The 17,504-nt window shown below is 43.9% G+C and overlaps 1 protein-coding gene across 10 annotated transcripts in view; it reads left to right on the top strand.

The window, feature by feature from the left end:
- The window catches only part of DLG1 (discs large MAGUK scaffold protein 1), a 337,516-nt gene that overhangs the window by 157,360 nt on the left and 162,652 nt on the right, over window positions 1–17,504 (top strand). For 6 of the 10 annotated variants that reach the window (XM_030216921.1, XM_030216919.1, XM_030216918.1 and 3 more), the window contains exon 5: window positions 11,438–11,533. The exons of the other annotated variants lie outside the window; for them this stretch is intronic. In XM_030216921.1, the coding sequence (XP_030072781.1) occupies window positions 11,438–11,533 (96 nt within the window). The remainder of the gene's footprint in view (window positions 1–11,437; window positions 11,534–17,504) is intronic. 10 annotated transcript variants of the gene reach the window in all.

The raw sequence follows: 17,504 nt of genomic DNA, 5'->3' as shown, positions 1-17,504 counted from the left end.
TTCTTTATTATTTGAAGTCAATAAAAATATTTACACATAAAATCTAATTTATTCTGACCTATTTTTCTCTGAATAGTATGCCAGCTTTGCATGCCAAAGCTTCAGTTTATTTTTATAGCTGTCCTCCATAACTTATTAATCTCAGTTTGATGTTTTAACCATTTTCTTTCAAGCTTCCTATAGGCTATTTTCTCATCTATTAATTCTACCAAGTACCATTTCTTACTCTTCCTTAACGAACCCCGTCTTTGTTTCATTGGTGCTGTCTCATCTAAGATGTTCTTACTTGTTGGTTATAATTGTTCTTTTTCAGGATGAAATAAAAAATCGGTGGATCTACTTTGCCTCTTCAACTATCCTTTTTTAACTATCTTTGATTTTTCTTTCTAATAAAATGTAAAGTATAATCAATAATGGTCTGACCAAGTTAATGAACACCATAGTATACTTGAAACGTTAAACGAAGACCCTATTAAGAACCTATATCAAAGAGATCCAACTGATGGCACTTAATATGGTGGATGGAACCAAAGATTTCATAACACTCAGTGACTCTAAGAAACTAATAAATTGACTAGTTTTCCATCATTCATCAAAATGAAGATTAATATCCTCCAATAAAACCAGTATTAGAAAACTTCTGCTTTAAAAGCAAAGTAAAAAAAAATGACTCTTGAGTCTCTGTCCGTTTACCAGGAGGATAATAGCTCAAAATAAAACAAGGAGAATCCTGTAGGGTATTATCCTCAATATTACAAGATAAAATCTCCAGTGACGAATCAAATTCATCTCTAATTTTAAATTCTAAAAAAGATTTATGTATTATAGCTAAACCCCCCACCTCTTCTTTTCTCACGATTTCCATGTATTATTTTATAACCACTAGGGCACAACTCATTCAGGATAGGGTCATTTCTCAATTTGAATGCAAGTTTTCACTAGGAAAACCAATCCCTATCCAATCCCTGATCACTACAGCTTTATTTACCACTGATCTAGTATTAAAATAGTAAATTGACACGGGAACACTTGCTACATCATAATTCTGCGCATAATTTTGAATGGAGATACACATAGAAAACTTTCTGCAGTCATTTCTAAAATCTGAAAAATAGCCACTCCTTGTTCATGTAGAAACAAGTACATCAATCTGTTTTGGCAGTTTCTCATTGCAATCACTATACATTTTAAGAGTAAAGAAACACCAGATATAACAAAATAATGCAGTAAGGCAAAAAGACAAATAAAACCACGTAATAAAAAATAAATCTGCAGGCAGACCTAAAACTAATTTAATCTCCCTCTGCTTGCATAAAAAGGATACTTGGATATTTTTTGGAAAAGTAAAAGATCTTCAATCACAGTTTTACTTACTAAGACCCAGATGCACAAAACCTAACGAGCCCACAACTTGCGTTTTAAACTGGTTCCAGCCAGTTTAAAACGCAAGTAGTTCACCCCGGGCATGCACTAAGGGCATTTTCCCTGCCACGGTAGCAGGCAACGAAAACGGAATGCAAATGATTGAAAAGCTATTATAATGAGCTGCAGTACCGTTGCAGCCCATTATAATCAGATGCACTACCGTTTTTCCGATTCCCTTACCGTAGGAACCCTAACGAGATGTCTGACCTCTTGTTAGGGCTCCTGTGAGGGAATCGGAAAGGAAAAGGGCCCCCAAAAAAGGTAAAAAAGAAAAAAGCAGGGAGCGCATGTGAGGGGTGTCCTTTAAGGACGTATTCTCCCTGCGCTTCTGAGAGACGTCTTTTTTTTTTTTGCAGTTTTTTGTTCTGCCGGCGCTCGTGTTTTTTTTGCCCCTTCTTGAGAGTCTTCGCCGTGCTACTTACCCCTCCACAGCGAAATTTTTCTATTTTCCTGGTTGCCGGAGAATCAGGACGTCCCTTTAGATTAGGCTCCTCTTCCTGGTCTCTTCAGCCAATCAGAGCGCGTTTGGCTGACAACAGCCAGCTAAGCCCGCTTTGATTGGCTGAAGAGACCAGGAAGAGGAGCCTAATCTAAAGGGACGTCCCGATTCTCCGACTCAGGTACCGAAGGACTAGAGAATGCAAGTGAGCTACAACGAGTAGCTCATTTGCATTCCCTATCGTTGATGCATTCCCGTTCCCTACCGATTCGCTATGGAATCGGTAGGGAACGGGAATTACCAATGTCTTTCATGCATCTGGGCCTAAGGCACTTCATGATAGTGGAACAGCAGTTGTAAAAACCCTAGCTCCAGCTAGACTGTAGGCCAGTTTTATTGGTGGGAACAGCTGAAGACTACACACTGCTGACCATAAAGAACACCCTGGCTGATGTTGTCTATAAAGAAGGTGCCATGAAAAGTAGAGTCTTAACGGTAATTGATTGGTGGGCACAGCTAAAGACTACACACTGCTGACCATAAAGAACACCCTGGCTGATGTTGTCTATAAAGAAGGTGCCATGAAAAGTAGAGTCTTAACGGTAATTGATTGGTGGGCACAGCTAAAGACTACACACTGCTGACCATAAAGAACACCCTGGCTGATGTTGTCTATAAAGAAGGTGCCATGAAAAGTAGAGTCTTAACGGTAATTGATTGGTGGGCACAGCTGAAGACTACACACTGCTGACCATAAAGAACACCCTGGCTGATGTTGTCTATAAAGAAGGTGCCATGAAAAGTAGAGTCTTAACGGTAATTGATTGGTGGGCACAGCTGAAGACTACACACTGCTGACCATAAAGAACACCCTGGCTGTTGTTGTTTATAAAGAAGGTGCCATGAAAAGTAGAGTCTTAACGGTAATTGATTGGTGGGCACAGCTGAAGACTACACACTGCTGACCATAAAGAACACCCTGGCTGATGTTGTCTATAAAGAAGGTGCCATGAAAAGTAGAGTCTTAACGGTAATTGATTGGTGGGCACAGCTAAAGACTACACACTGCTGACCATAAAGAACACCCTGGCTGATGTTGTCTATAAAGAAGGTGCCATGAAAAGTAGAGTCTTAACGGTAATTGATTGGTGGGCACAGCTGAAGACTACACACTGCTGACCATAAAGAACACCCTGGCTGATGTTGTCTATAAAGAAGGTGCCATGAAAAGTAGAGTCTTAACGGTAATTGATTGGTGGGCACAGCTGAAGACTACACACTGCTGACCATAAAGAACACCCTGGCTGTTGTTGTTTATAAAGAAGGTGCCATGAAAAGTAGAGTCTTAACGGTAATTGATTGGTGGGCACAGCTGAAGACTACACACTGCTGACCATAAAGAACACCCTGGCTGATGTTGTCTATAAAGAAGGTGCCATGAAAAGTAGAGTCTTAACGGTAATTGATTGGTGGGCACAGCTGAAGACTACACACTGCTGACCATAAAGAACACCCTGGCTGATGTTGTCTATAAAGAAGGTGCCATGAAAAGTAGAGTCTTAACGGTAATTGATTGGTGGGCACAGCTGAAGACTACACACTGCTGACCATAAAGAACACCCTGGCTGATGTTGTCTATAAAGAAGGTGCCATGAAAAGTAGAGTCTTAACGATAATTGATTGGTGGGAACTGCTGACCATAAAGAACAACCCTGGCTGATGTTGTGTGTAAAGAAGGTGCCATGAAAAGTAGAGTCTTAACGGTAATTGATTGGTGGGCACAGCTGAAGACTACACACTGCTGACCATAAAGAACACCCTGGCTGTTGTTGTTTATAAAGAAGGTGCCATGAAAAGTAGAGTCTTAACGATAATTGTTAGCATTTTAAATTGCACATATCTAATTTCTAGCCCAGAGGTGGGCAACCTTTATACAAAGAGGGCCACATGAATGTCAGCACTATACCTGGTGGGCTGCAACATTACATAATGTTAGAGCTGGAAATGTACAGAGCTCCGCAGGCCACCTTGGATAAGTAAAAATATAACTATAAATGTGGGAAACAACCTGCTAAAGTGGCTGTTTTGCAAATATTTGCCAAAATACAGTATTTAAAAAAAAAACTCTCGTTAATGATGTTTTCTGTATATTCTTTCCATGGTGTCACGGGCTGCATAGTATTCAGTGGTGGGCTGCAGGTTGCCCATCCCAATGTAAAGATAAAAGATGGGGAGTAATGTGCTCGTTTTGTACACTTAGTGACAAGCTGGGCTGCAGCATTTTTAACCAATTACATTGCCTTTAACAAGGTGATTGGAAGACCAACATATTTTTTGTCCATGTTGGATTTGTTTTGGTAGGCAGGATGCATAAATCTAGTATAGCTGGTAAAATAAAAAGTCTGTATGTTCTCCTTAGTTAACACATTAAGTGCCAATTATCCACTTAGGTGGCTTCTTATAGCAGCATTTTACTGCCATGATACCGAAATATTTTAGAGTACATAACTTCTGCTTGTTTTTAAAAGAAACATAAAGTGCTATAGCATAGACCATTATTTCAGCTGAGAAATGTTACAGGAGGAATTTTTGACCTTTTAAATTTATATTGGGTTCATTATAAAATCAAAGCTCTATTTGGGTGTATTAAAAAAACTCGAATTAAATTTGTAAAGATTTCATATAGCTATATATATGACTTCATGCGCTATAGCTAATGAATTTTTCTGAGAAAATTGTAAATGTGAAATGTAAAAATTTTAATGTTTCCTTTAGTTTTTGAAATTTCTCAAAAACAATTCTTTGCATTCTTGGAAGTTGGGTTCAGTTTTAGTTTGCAAGCGTTAACTCTTGAAATAGAGCGCTGTATCTTCTACAGGACATAAGCCAGTTACATGAACAGTAAGGAGAATTATTGCATGCTGTGTGCAAAGGTGCAGCTTTGCATTACACTTGCATAATATTTTTGCCCGGTCAGTGTAGAGGGCCTCAGATGGAACAAACGAGCGGAAGAACAAATGGAGTGAGGAGAAGCTGTTGTTATCCAAAAGAACCCCAAGTAGCCTTTATTCCAACCAGCATAACATAACTTAAGTACAAAACCCAACAGGGCCATGTTTTGGCAAAAATGATGCCTGTGTCGGGGATCATCAAAAGCTCTGTAGATGAATAGCTAAGTATATAAGGCAAAGTTAAACATCTTAGGTTCTCAGACAGCAATCTCTAGAGTTATTTGTCACCGAGGACGCTGTACTCTGAACTGAACACTATCGCAGAGCGGTCAAGTGATAACGCTAGACTTTGCTGTCTGAGAACATAAGATTGTTTGGCTTTGCCTTATATCCCAGCTATTCATCTTGAGAGCTTTTGATGACTCCTGATGCAGGCATCATTGTTGCCGAAACAAGGCCAAATCAGGTCGTGTACTTAAGTTATGTTGATTGGAATAAAGCCTACTTGGTTTTTGAAAAACAGCTTCTTATCACTCCGTTTGTTTTTGCAGACTTTGCCAGTGTGGACCCATTTGCGTACGACTCTCGACCAATCCGCTAGATTTATCTCTTATTTGTCCTAATTAGATTGTAAGCTCTGTCGAGCAGGGACTGTCTCTTCATGTTCAAGTGTACAGAGCTGTGTACATCTAGTAGCGCTATAGAAATGATTAGTAGTAGTAGATTTGCAGTTCTCCGGTTTGATATTTGCAGCATTGCTACATGTTCTCTCGGATGAATTATTGATTTGACCGCTGATCGCTGAAATACGGACCGTGTCGGATCCCTGAACATCTGCATCAATAAAGTAGCTTTTTATTACATCTCCAGTGTTGGATTCGTCCTTGAATCAGCCTCTACTTGTTCCTGCTTGGTTCTTCTGGTCTAGAGTTTTTTCCCTGTTTGTGTTTTCACTTTTTCCCCCCCACTCCTTACAGCTGGTTCGGCCTTGGGTCACTTATTGGATGCAGAAGAGGATCGTTGGCTTTTCTCGGAGGAGGAGGCCTATGGCATCCCATCTGATCCCTCCTCTTCACAGGAAAGGAAGAAGTCTCCACCTGAGAGCCTTTCCTTCCTATCTTTTGTGAAGGAGATAGCTGCTGCCATTACAGTTCCTGTTGGAAGTGGAGGATGAGCCCAGGGCTAAGATTATCAAGGTCCTGGACTGTGACTCTCCTCCTAGAGAGGATGTAACATTCCTGCTTCATGAGATCTTATGTGATAATCAAGTGAAGAACTGGGAGGTCCCCTCTGTTGGTTCCTCTCTTACCCAAGATGATTGACACCATGGTGTCAGTGTACCGGATTCAGTCTTCCCCAGGGTTTGATAGGCCTCAGTTGCCTCATCATTCCCTAGTGGTGGAATCTAGGTTCAAAAGGGCCAGGAGTTCTAGGGACTATGCTTCGGCGCCCCCTGGCAGGGAAGTTAGAACCATGTATTCTTTTGGGCAGAAGATGCATCAGTATAGCAATGTGCAGACTCTGATGGCTGCGTGTTTCTGACATGGAATCGGCGGTCTAGCAGAGGTTGGTGGATGCCATGTGCTGGGGGATAATCTTTTTGGAGAGAAGGTGGAGGAGGTCACTGATCTCATCAGGAAACACCTTGATACCGTTGATTCTCTCTCCCACTGGGCGCCTTCTGTACCTGCCTCTTTCTGTAGGAGTTTTTTTGGCAAGATGAAGAGGAGTGCTTATTACTCGCAAAGGTGTAGGTACACCCCTCAGCAGGCTCAACCCCAGCGTACTTGTTCTCATCAACAACGTGTGCCTAAGGCCCATGTAACTCCCCAGACAAAGCAGAGGATGAGCTTTTGACTGGCTCCGGAAGAGCATATCAAAGGACGGTGCTCAGGAGTCCATGCAGAGGACTAGAGCTACTAGGGTTTGTTTTAAATGAGCTCAAGTCACCTCTGCTCCCTGTCCTAGTGATCGGAGTTCATTGGAGCCCTGCTAGACATTTAGCCGTCTTGGGCTTTTCTCCCTGTGGTTCAGGCAGATGCTGTTGTCACCCTCACTGCTCGAGTCCGAGCAGCTCAGCAGGTCACTACCCGGCAGATGTTGAGGTTGTTGGGCCACATGGCCTCTACTGTTCATATGATACCCATAGCACATCTTCACATGAGAACTGCCCGGTAGATCCTAGATTCCTAGTGGTGTCAGGCCAGGGGAACCTAGGGGATGCCATCCAAGTTCCACCAGAGCTGGTTCAGTTCGATTCGTTTTAACTGTGATTCCCATTCCAGATTCCATAGCGCACGAAGGTACTGACGATGGATGCATACCATATAGGGTGGGGAGCTCACTCATTTTTTCAGTGGCTGTTACTTCAGCTCGCAGGGTCAGTTAGCTTCAGGCCTTAGTGGCAGATGCATCTTATGCAAAGTTTTATCATAGCAGAGTAGTCCTCTGCATGCACCCTAAGTTCCTACCTAAGGTTGTGTCAGAGTTCTTTATGAACCAGTCAATTATCTTGCCAACATTCTTCCCCAGGCCTTGTGCCCATCCTGGCGAAAGCACACTGCACACCTTGCCCTGCAAGTGATCATTGGCCTTTTACTTTGAGCAGACTAGACAGTCCACCCAACTTTTTGTTTTGTTTTTTTAAAATCCCAACAGGATGGGGTTCGCCATCAGGAAATGTAGCATTTCCGATTGGTTTGCAGATTGCACTTCATTCACTTAACCCTCAAGGGTCAACCCAGCCTAGGCATATGTTAGGGCTCATAATATCAGAGCCATGGCTGCATTGGTAGCCCACTTGAGGTCAGTGTCTGTTGAAGAAATTTGCAAGACTGTAATGTGGTCTTCATTCCACACATCTCATTACTGCCTTGAGCAGGATGCCCGGCGTGATAGTTGGTTTGGACAGACAGTTCTGCAGAGTTTGGAGTCTAGAGTCCAACTCCACCCTCCTAGGCCCATTTTATTCTGTTCCTGGCTATGCTGTCACTAAGATTGTATATAGAAACAAAGAATCATGATAGCAGATAAAGGCCAAATGGCCCATCCAGTCTGCCTACCCTCTTTACCCCATCTTCCTTTTCCTAAGGGATCCCACGTGCTTATCCCATGCTTTCTTAAATTCTGACACAGTCCTCGACTCAACAACCTCCACCAGGAGTCCATTCCACGCTTCCACCACCCTTTCCGTGAAATAATATTTTCTTAGATTCTTCCTAAGCCTATTCCCTCTTAACTTCATCGTATGCCCCCTCATTATAATTTCAGGTTAATTGCTTTTTTGCCCTCTTCTTTGCAAGGTCCAGTTGACCACTGGTGGTTGTTTTCAGCGAGTCTGGCAATGAGAATTGTAGGCCTGCTTGTCTTCGGAAAAAGCAAAGATACTTACCTGTAGCAGGTATTCTCCGAGGACAGCAGGCCTTATATATCTCACATACCCTCCCACCTCAACCTTGGGTTGTCTTCATTTTTCTTATGCTTTGTATTGTACTGCTGGTCTTGTGCTCTCGGAGCAGGTGGGAAGGCACTTGTGCATGTGTGGTGGAGCACGCCTCATGCTCAAAGACCTGTTTAAAGCTTGTTACAAGCTCTGGATTGGCAAAGTGGACCCGCGTTACCCACATATGAGAATATAAAGCCTGCTGTTCTCGGAGAATACCTGCTACAGGTAAGTGTCTTCGCTTTATTGAAGGACTTTGGCAACTTGGCTCTGCTCGTTAGTTCTAGCTGAGGCCCTCTACACTGATCCTGCTCCACATTTATTTGTGCTGTTGTCTCCCTCCGATGTGCTGATTTTAATATTTTTGCCCAGCAGTAATTTGTATTAGCCTTTATGTGTTGTACTGTATTGAACTCTTTTTTTTCTTTTCTTTTTTTAAATGGAAAAGTGATGACAGAAGGGAGATGCTCATCTATGCTTTATCTTCATATCGTTGCATAATTTGCCTCACAGTGAAGGTTTAGGTACCCCTCAGTATAACTTTTTTTTTAATCCTCAGTGTGCTTGAAGGAATACCACAAGCAGTTCACAAAATTCAAGCTCTATTCTTCACTTTTGACTACAGTCACCCCACCCCCCTCAGGCAATGTCTCTAGTGCAGGGCTTGACAAATCCCAGGTACCAGGTTGCCATGGTGCCTAAAAATTGTACCCTGGGGCCTGGAATTTTGTGCCCTTTGCAGTTTTTTGATCATGTACTAAAAAAAACAGGTTTTCCTTTGCACAGTGCAACTCAACTTCAGTTTGAGTCGCATGATACAGGAGCTCTGAAGCTGCTTGTAACATAGTAGATGACGGCAGATAAAGACCTGTACAGTCCATCCAGTCTGCCCAACAAGATAAACTCATATGTGCTACTTTATATGTTTACCTGACCTTGATTTATCCTTGCCATTTTTGGGGCATAGAGCGTAGAAGTGCTTGTGTGGTTCAGAAGCTTGTGAGACTTGAAACTGTAAGAGATTTGGCACCACACAACCGGCTTCAGAGTTCCATCAGCATGTGATGCAAACTTCAGCTGAGTTTAGCTGTGCAAAGGAAGGCCTACTTTGATGGTGGCAAAGAGAGCAGGAAGGCATTGGGACCAGGGTCAGAATGCTTTGAGAGTCTTAGGGTCAAGGAACACTGGACATTCTGCTAAACAGGAAGAAAAACTAAAACGTGTGGCCTCCAAGCCACTGCAGAGCTAGTCCTTGCCACGCTTCTGCCCCCTCTGTTGGCACAGACTTCTGTTAATGCAAGAATTTAGTGCTGCAGGAAGAGGTGGAAGCACAGCAGGGCCTTGAACCCTGCAGTGACTGAGAGGGCCCATATTTTATTTATTACTTTACTGTAGGCCTAACCATGGGGATACTTATGGCTAACACTGGTGAGGCAAGGCAAAGTAAGGTGTTCGGCTGGTATGGAAAAATCCTTTGGTCTGGTGCTTTGGGTCACTCTGCTCATGATGTGCTACAGCAAAAGGGAGGAGGGGTAAGAAAGAAAGAGGGGACATGAACAGAAAAGGGAACAATTAGAAGAAGAAATGGAAAAAATTTGAATCATAAAAGGAGTGAAACTTCGGAAAAGGAAAGAAAAAATGGTACGTAAAAAGATGTAGCACCACGCAACAACAACAAGGTGAAACCAAATGGAAACTAACCAAATAAGATGTGCAATAGACTTTAATACTCAGTGTGGCAAACAATATTCATGGCAAACAATGTCTGCAACAGGAGTCGCAAATTCTAAAGATTGTGTCACGAAAGGAACGTGATGGATTGCTAAGACAGTCAAACCAGACTGCTGTACACAATCTGAAAGACGAAATGAGCACAGCATGGTAAAACAAGCTCTCTCTAAAATATTGGCTGACAAATTGAATATTAAAGTCTTTTGGACATCTTCTTTGGTTAGTTTCCCTTTGGTTTATTGCCCCATTGGTTTCACTTTGTTAAAGGAAAGGAAAAAAAAACACATACAAAAGAGATAAGTAATCCCTGCTCCTCTTGGAACCTGCCCACCTGGGGACAGTGGTAACTAGGAAACATGAGACTGTTTATTCACTTCATTTCCTCTATCCTTGTTAGTAGTGTCAAAAACAGGAGGCTTGAGAAGGGAATGTGGGGGATGAGGAAGAGGAGACTGAGGGTGGGATGGATAAATGAAGACTGATGAGGATGAGAAAGAGGGGTGATGAGGAAGGGGCAGGGTGGTAAGGGTGATGAATGGGAAGGGGAGACTGGTGGGAGACCTTGTGCTGTAGCTGATAACTGAAGCAAGGAAGTAAACTATTTCTGGCACATCTGTTAGAGGATCTTGGCATATTGCTGATAGCCCGCTTAAGCAAAGGGGACTGCTGGCTTGTGCTGTGCAGTGGTGTGTTAAGAGCCTAATTTACTAAGCTTTATTTTCCTGTGGAAAAGTCATAGTAAATTAGGCCCCAAAGGAGCTGCTGCAAACCTCTGAGAAGGTTGAACTTGAGTTGGTCAATGATGAGATTGGGGAAGGAATGAGAGGTCTCAGATTCTGGCTTCTAAATTTTTGGGCTGGTTCCTAGATTGAAAACAATTTGTCAACATGTGCTCTAGTGGTGAGATAATTGATAATTGGAACAAGTTTGCAGGGCAGAACTCTCAGGAGTAAACATTGAACTGAACACTGGTTTGTCAAGTCAGTAGATGTCGGTTTTAGTGTCATTCAACCCTCTCTCCCAGAGTTTTCATTTTCACAGTTCAATTTTTTTTCCCCCTCTGGGTTTGAAATTTAAAATTCATTCACAATTTGAAGAACACTTTTCCAAAACTCACTCAGTTTATTAGTAACAATTTGGAGAAGGTAGTGGCGTTTGGACTGAGTGAGGTTTGCATAGAGAATTCAACAACAACAACAACAAAAAAATCATTAAAATACCGTGAACTTAGTGAGTTTTGGCATAGGAAAAAGTTACAGTAAATGAATCTTGCCTTGCAAAATTAAATGTATAGCTCAAAACTGAGTGAGTTTTGGAAAATTGCTCTTCAGTTGTTTTCCAGAGACAGAAGATTTTTCACCTGTTATACTATAAATAAATGTGCATCTGTTTAAAATGTGTTTTTTGCTTGTATAACTTTCCTCCCTTCTGATCCATGCCAATTTTTAGTTAACAGAAGCTGCTCCTCCCTCTCCTAATGTCCCTGTGATCCCTGTCTTGCCAGTCCCTGCTGAGACCACTGTCATCCCATCTACCACACCACAGGTTTTTATTTTTCTTTGTTTTTCATTTCATTATTTTTTATAGGAATGTTTCTGGTGTAGCATATTAGATATATGGAATTTCTCTGAGGACAAGCAGGCTGCTTGTTCTCACATGTGAGGAATCGTTATTTTGCAAGCAAAATATAAAAAAAAGTTTTCCCAGAGTCTTCTGGCGCGCGTGCGCAGACCGATTTCCCGCCTGTCGCGTGAGCGCGTTCCCTCAGTTGTTTTTTTTCTCCGCGTTGAGTTGCAGTGTTTGGTATCACTGCTCCTCTCAGGCCCAGGAGAGAGTCTTCATTGTCTTCAATTTTTTTTCTTTTTTCTTATTCTTTATTCTTGTCAAATAAAAAAAAAAAAAAAAAAGTAGGGAGTACCTTTATTTTTGTTAGTTTTTCTCCCTGTTAGTTTCTTTTCTTTTTTGACGCGGCCGGGTTTTTTCCCTTATTTTTGTGCCTTTTTCTTTTAACAGGCACAATTGCGTTGTTTGATTTCGCCAAAGCCGTTTTTCCTTCCATGTCATCGAAGACTCCCAGTGGCTTCAAACGTTGTACTCGGTGCAACTGGACCATCTCAAGTACCGATACCCATGCCTGGTGTATCCAGTGCCTTGGGCCTGACCATAGCCCAGCCGCTTGTAGTCTGTGTTTTTGTATGAAGAAATGGACCCAACTGTCTCGAAAAGCCCAACGAGAAAAGCTTTTTGAGGCTCGGTCCGGTCTTTCGACCTCGATACCGAGGTCGGCGACATCGAAGTCGAGAGCAGAGGTAATGGCTGCTGAAAGACCTATTCATGCTGGGAGCAGTGAGGCATCGAGTGGGTCTCCACCTGCCTCGAGGCCTCCTGCTATGCCTCTGAACCTTCCCCTCCACCAGAAAGGAGACTTTCTCCACTGGAGAGCCTATCCTTTACCTCCTTTGTCCGTGAAATGGCTGCGGCTATTCCCTTCTCTATGGAGGTTGAGGATGATCCCAGGGCTGAGATGCTCTAGGTCCTGGATTATCCTTCTCCACCTAGAGAGGCTGCAACGGCTTCTTTGCATAATGTACTGAGGGAAGTCCTTATGCAAAACTGGTTCCCTCTGTCTAATCCTGTGATCCCGAAAAAAGCTGAATCCCAATATCGGATCCACGGTGAACCTGGATTGATGAGGTCTCAGCTATCTCACAATTCCATGGTGGTGGACTCCACCCTCAAAAGAGCCAAGAACACTAGGGATTATGTCTCGGCACCCCCAGGCAAAGAATCTAGAACCCTGGACTCTTTTGGGAGGAAGACATATCAGGCCGCTATGCTTGCTGCCGAGATCCAGACTTAGCAGCTCTTCACGAGCGTCCACTTGCAGAACTCGGTGAGGCAACTGTCCAGCTTGGTTGATGCACTCCCTTTTTGCCAGGTGGTCAGGCAGCAGAAGGCGTGTCAAAAATTCCTGGCCAGGGGTACGTTCGACACTTTTGATGTAGCATCCAAGATCGCTGCCCAAGGTATAGTGACGCACAGACTCTTATGGCTGTGTGTCTCTGACCTGGATCATTCAGTCCAGCAGCGGATGGCAGATGTTCCTTGCTGGGGGATAACCTTTTTGGTGAGAAAGTAAAGGATCTAGTTGACCAGATCAAGAAGCACAATGATGCTATGGATTCTCTCTCCCGCTGGGTGTCTTCTGCTACTGCCTCCTCATCTAGGAGGTTTTTTGGAGGGAAGAGGAGTGCTCCCTATTCCTATGGTAGGCGTAGGTACACTCCTGCTTCTCGGTAGCCTGCCCAGGCTCAGTTCTAGCGTGCTCGTTCTCGTCAACAGCGTGCGCCTAAGACCATTGCGGCTCCCCGGCAGAAGCAAGGGATGGGCTTTTGACTGGCTCCAGTTCAGCATAGCCTCAGTAAATGTGTCCGTATCGGACGACTTGCCGGTTGGGGGGAGGTTAATGTTTTTTCACCAAAGGTGGCCTCTTTTAACCTCCGACCAGTGGGTTTTTCAAATTGTCTGGTTAGGATACACCCTCAATCTGGAATCCAAGCCTCCAAATTACCCACCGGGAACTCAGTCCTACAGCTCCCAGCACAAGCAGGTACTTGCAGAGGCACTTTCTGCCCTTCTACAGGCCCAAGCAGTTGAACCCGTTCCACCAGGGGAAGAAGGGCTGGGATTCTATTCCAGGTACTTCCTTGTGCAAAAGAAAACAGGGGGGATGCGTCCCATCCTAGACCTAAGGGCCTTGAACAAATTTCTTATCTGAGAAAAGTTCAGGATGGTTTCCCTAGGCACCCTTCTTCCCATGATTCAGGAAAATGATTGGCTATGCTCTCTGGATTTAAAGGATGCTTACACACACATCTCAATACTTCCAGCTCATAGGAAGTATCTTCGATTTTGGCTGGGAACACAGCACTTTCAGTACCGTGTACTGCCTTTTGGCCTGGCGTCTGCGCCCAGAGTGTTTACTAAATGCCTAGCTATAGTCGCGGCGTCTCTACATAGACTGGGAGTGCATGTGTTTCCTTATCTCGGCAATTGGCTGGTGAAGAGCACCTTGAAGGATGATGCTCTGGAGGCCACGCGAATGACTATTCAGGTGCTGGAGCTATTGGGGTTCGTCATAAATTATCCCAAGTTCAATCTCTCCCCAGTCCAAAAATTGGAATTCATTGGAGCTCTGCTGAACACTCAGAGAGCTTGAGCTTATCTCCCCAAGGGAAGGGCGGACAAACTTCTGTCCCTGATGTCCATGGTTCGAGCATCTCAACAGGTCACGGCTCAGCAGATGTTGAGACTTCTTGGGCACATGGCCTTCACAGTTCATGTAACGCCCATGGCACGTGTACATATGAGATCAGCTCAATGGACCCTAGCTTCCCAGTGGTTTCAAGTTGTGGGGGATCTGGAGGATGTAATCCAGCTGTCCACCAATTTTCGGAATTCTCTTCATTGGTGGACGATTCGATCCAATTTGACTTTGGGACGAGCATTCCCTCAGCCACGAAAAGTGCTGATGATGGATGCATTTCAGGAAAAAGGTCTGCAGATCAACCTCCTGAAATTAAGAGCGATCTGGAACACTCTAAAGGCTTTCAGAGATAGGCTGTCAAACCGAGTAATCTTAATTCAGACAGACAATCAGGTTGCCATGTTTTATACCAACAAGCAGGGGGGCACCGGATCTCGCCCTCTGTGTCAGGAAGCTGTCCAGATGTGGCTTTCGGCTCGCTGTCATGGCATGTTTCTCTAAGCCACTTATCTGGCAGGTGTAAACAACAGTCTGGCCGACAGGTTGAGCAGGATTATGCAACCTCATGAGTGGTCACTGAACATGGGCGTAGTCCGCAAGATCTTCTGAGCATGGGGTACCCCCTTGGTGGATCTTTTTGCCACTCAGGTCAATCACAAGATCCCTCAGTTCTGTTCCAGGCTTCAGGCCCACGACAGACTAGCGTCAGATGCCTTTCTCCTACATTGGGGGACAGGCCTTCTGTATGCATATCCTCCCATACCTCTAGTAGGGAAGCCTTTACTGAAACTCAAGCAAGACCATGGAACAATGATCCTGATTGCACCTTTCTGGCCGCGTCAGATTTGGTTCCCTCTTCTTCTGGAATTGTCCTCCGAAGAACCATGGAGATTGGAGTGTTTTACAACCCTCATCTCTCAGAACGAGGGGTCGCTTCTACTTCCTAACCTCCAGTCTCTGGCTCTCATGGCCTGGATGTTGAGAGCTTAGTATTTGCCTCCTTGGGTCTTTCAGAGGAAGTCTCCCGAGTCTTGCTTGCTTCCAGAAAGGATTCCACAAAGAGATGTTACTCTTTCAAATGGAGGAGGTTTGCCGTCAGGTGTGACAGCAAGGCCCTAGATCCTCTTTCTTGTCCTACACAGACCCTGCTTGAATACCTTCTACACTTCTCAGAGTCTGGCCTCAAAACCAACTCAGTAAGGGTTCATCGTAGTGTGATTAGTGCCTATCATCGCCGTGTAGAGGGTAAGCCTATCTCTGGACATCCTTTAGTTGTTCTGTTCATGAAAGGTTTGCTTTTGTCAAAACCCCCTGTCATACCTCCACCAGTGTCATGGGATCTCAGCGTCATTCTCACCCAGCTGATGAAAGCTCCTTTTGAGCCACTGAATACCTGCCCTCTAAAGTACTTGACCTTGGAAGGTCATTTTCTTGGTGGCTGTTACTTCAGCTCGTAGGGTCAGTGAGCTTCAGGCCTTGGTAGTACATGCACCTTATATCAAATTTATCACAACAGAGTAGTCCTCCGTATGCACCCTAAATTCCTGCCAAAGGTGGTGTCAGAGTTCCATTTGACTAGTCAGTTGTCTTGCCAACATTCTTTCGCTGTCCTCATACCCGCACTGGGAAAAGCAGTTTGCATACCTTGCACTGCAAGAGAGCATTGGCCTTTTACGTGGAGCGGACAAAGCCCTTTAGCTAGTCCGCCCAGTTGTTTGTTTCTTTCAATCCCAACAGGAGGGGAGTCGCCATCGTAAAACGCACAATCTCAAATTGGCTAGCAGATTGCATTTCCTTCACTTATGCCCAAGCTGGGCTGACTCTGGAGGGCCATGTCACGGCTCATGATGTTAGAACCATGGCTGCATCAGTGGCTCACTTAAAGCCAGCCTCCATTGAAGAGATTTGCAAGGCTGCAACGTGGTCATCAGTCCACACATTCACATCTCACTACTGCCTTCAGCAGGATACCCGACGTGACAGTCGGTTTGGGCAGTCAGTGCTGCAGAATCTGTTCAGGGTTTAGAATCCAACTCCACCCCCCAGACCCATTTTTTGTTCTGTTCCAGGCTGCACTCTGTTAGTTGTTTATGGTTTCAGGTCAATCTAAGTTATGTCCTCGCTGTTGCAAGGCGCAATTGACCAATGTTCATTGTTTTGAGTGAGCCTGGTTGCTAGGGATACCCCACATGTGAGAACAAGCAGCCTGCTTGTCCTCGGAGAAAGCGAAGATACTTACTTGTAGCAGGTATTCTCTGAGGACAGCAGGCTGATTGTTCTCACAATCCCTTCCATTTCCCCTTTGGAGTTATTTGCTCCTTTTTATGCTTTTTGATTTAGCTGAGGGAACGCGCTCGCGCGATGGGCGGGAAAATGGTCTACGCATGCGTGGTGCTCACCGAATGCGTGCCAGAAGACTCTGGCAAAACCTTTTTTTATATTTTGCTTACAAAATGCTGATTCCTGGGCCGACGTGGACGTCGACCCACATGTGAGAACAATCAACCTGCTGTCCTCTGAGAATACCTGCTACAGGTAAGTATCTTCGCTTTCTGCATGTCAGTTGGGATGCATGCACATGTTTGTATAATGTAATTCTTAGCTCCTTTTTAGTGTGTCCTTAAGGCACTTTACAAAAAACGTTTTGTATGTCTGCAGTTACTAATTGGAAAAGCATAAGATGACTTCATGAACAACTTCGAGGAAACAGTGAATCATTTCAATTTAGCACATTCAATTAGTAATGCAAAACCATAATACTCTTAATTCTAAATAATAAAACAAAACGAAAAACACCTTCAGTCGATCCACAAATTCCTGCTCATTGCCGTCCAGTATCAAATCTGTTTTCTTTCTAAAGTACTGGAGAAAGTCTATACCCAGCAGTCCTCTTTTATAGAAAAATCCCTTACTTTACACTCCAAGCAGTCTGGCTTTAGAGCCCATTTCAGTACTGAAACAGTTCTTTCAGCTTTACTCAATAGAAATCAAACAAAATAAAACATGGAAAAGAAAATAAGATGATACCTTTTTTTATTGGACATAACTTAATACATTTCTTGATTAGCTTTCGAAGGTTGCCCTTCTTCGTCAGATCAGAAATAAGCAAATGTGCTAGCTGATGAAAACATTCAAGCATTACTATGACAGTCTGACAGGGTGGGAGGATGGGGGTGGGTAGGAGCTATGCATGGGGACATCAAAGCATATCATTGATATTCTAACAGGATGGGTGTGGATAGGTGAGGG

The sequence above is a fragment of the Microcaecilia unicolor genome, chromosome 10, assembly GCF_901765095.1.
Source record: "Microcaecilia unicolor chromosome 10, aMicUni1.1, whole genome shotgun sequence".
Lineage (NCBI taxonomy): Eukaryota > Metazoa > Chordata > Amphibia > Gymnophiona > Siphonopidae > Microcaecilia > Microcaecilia unicolor.
This window is presented reverse-complemented; position numbering and strand designations above follow the sequence as displayed.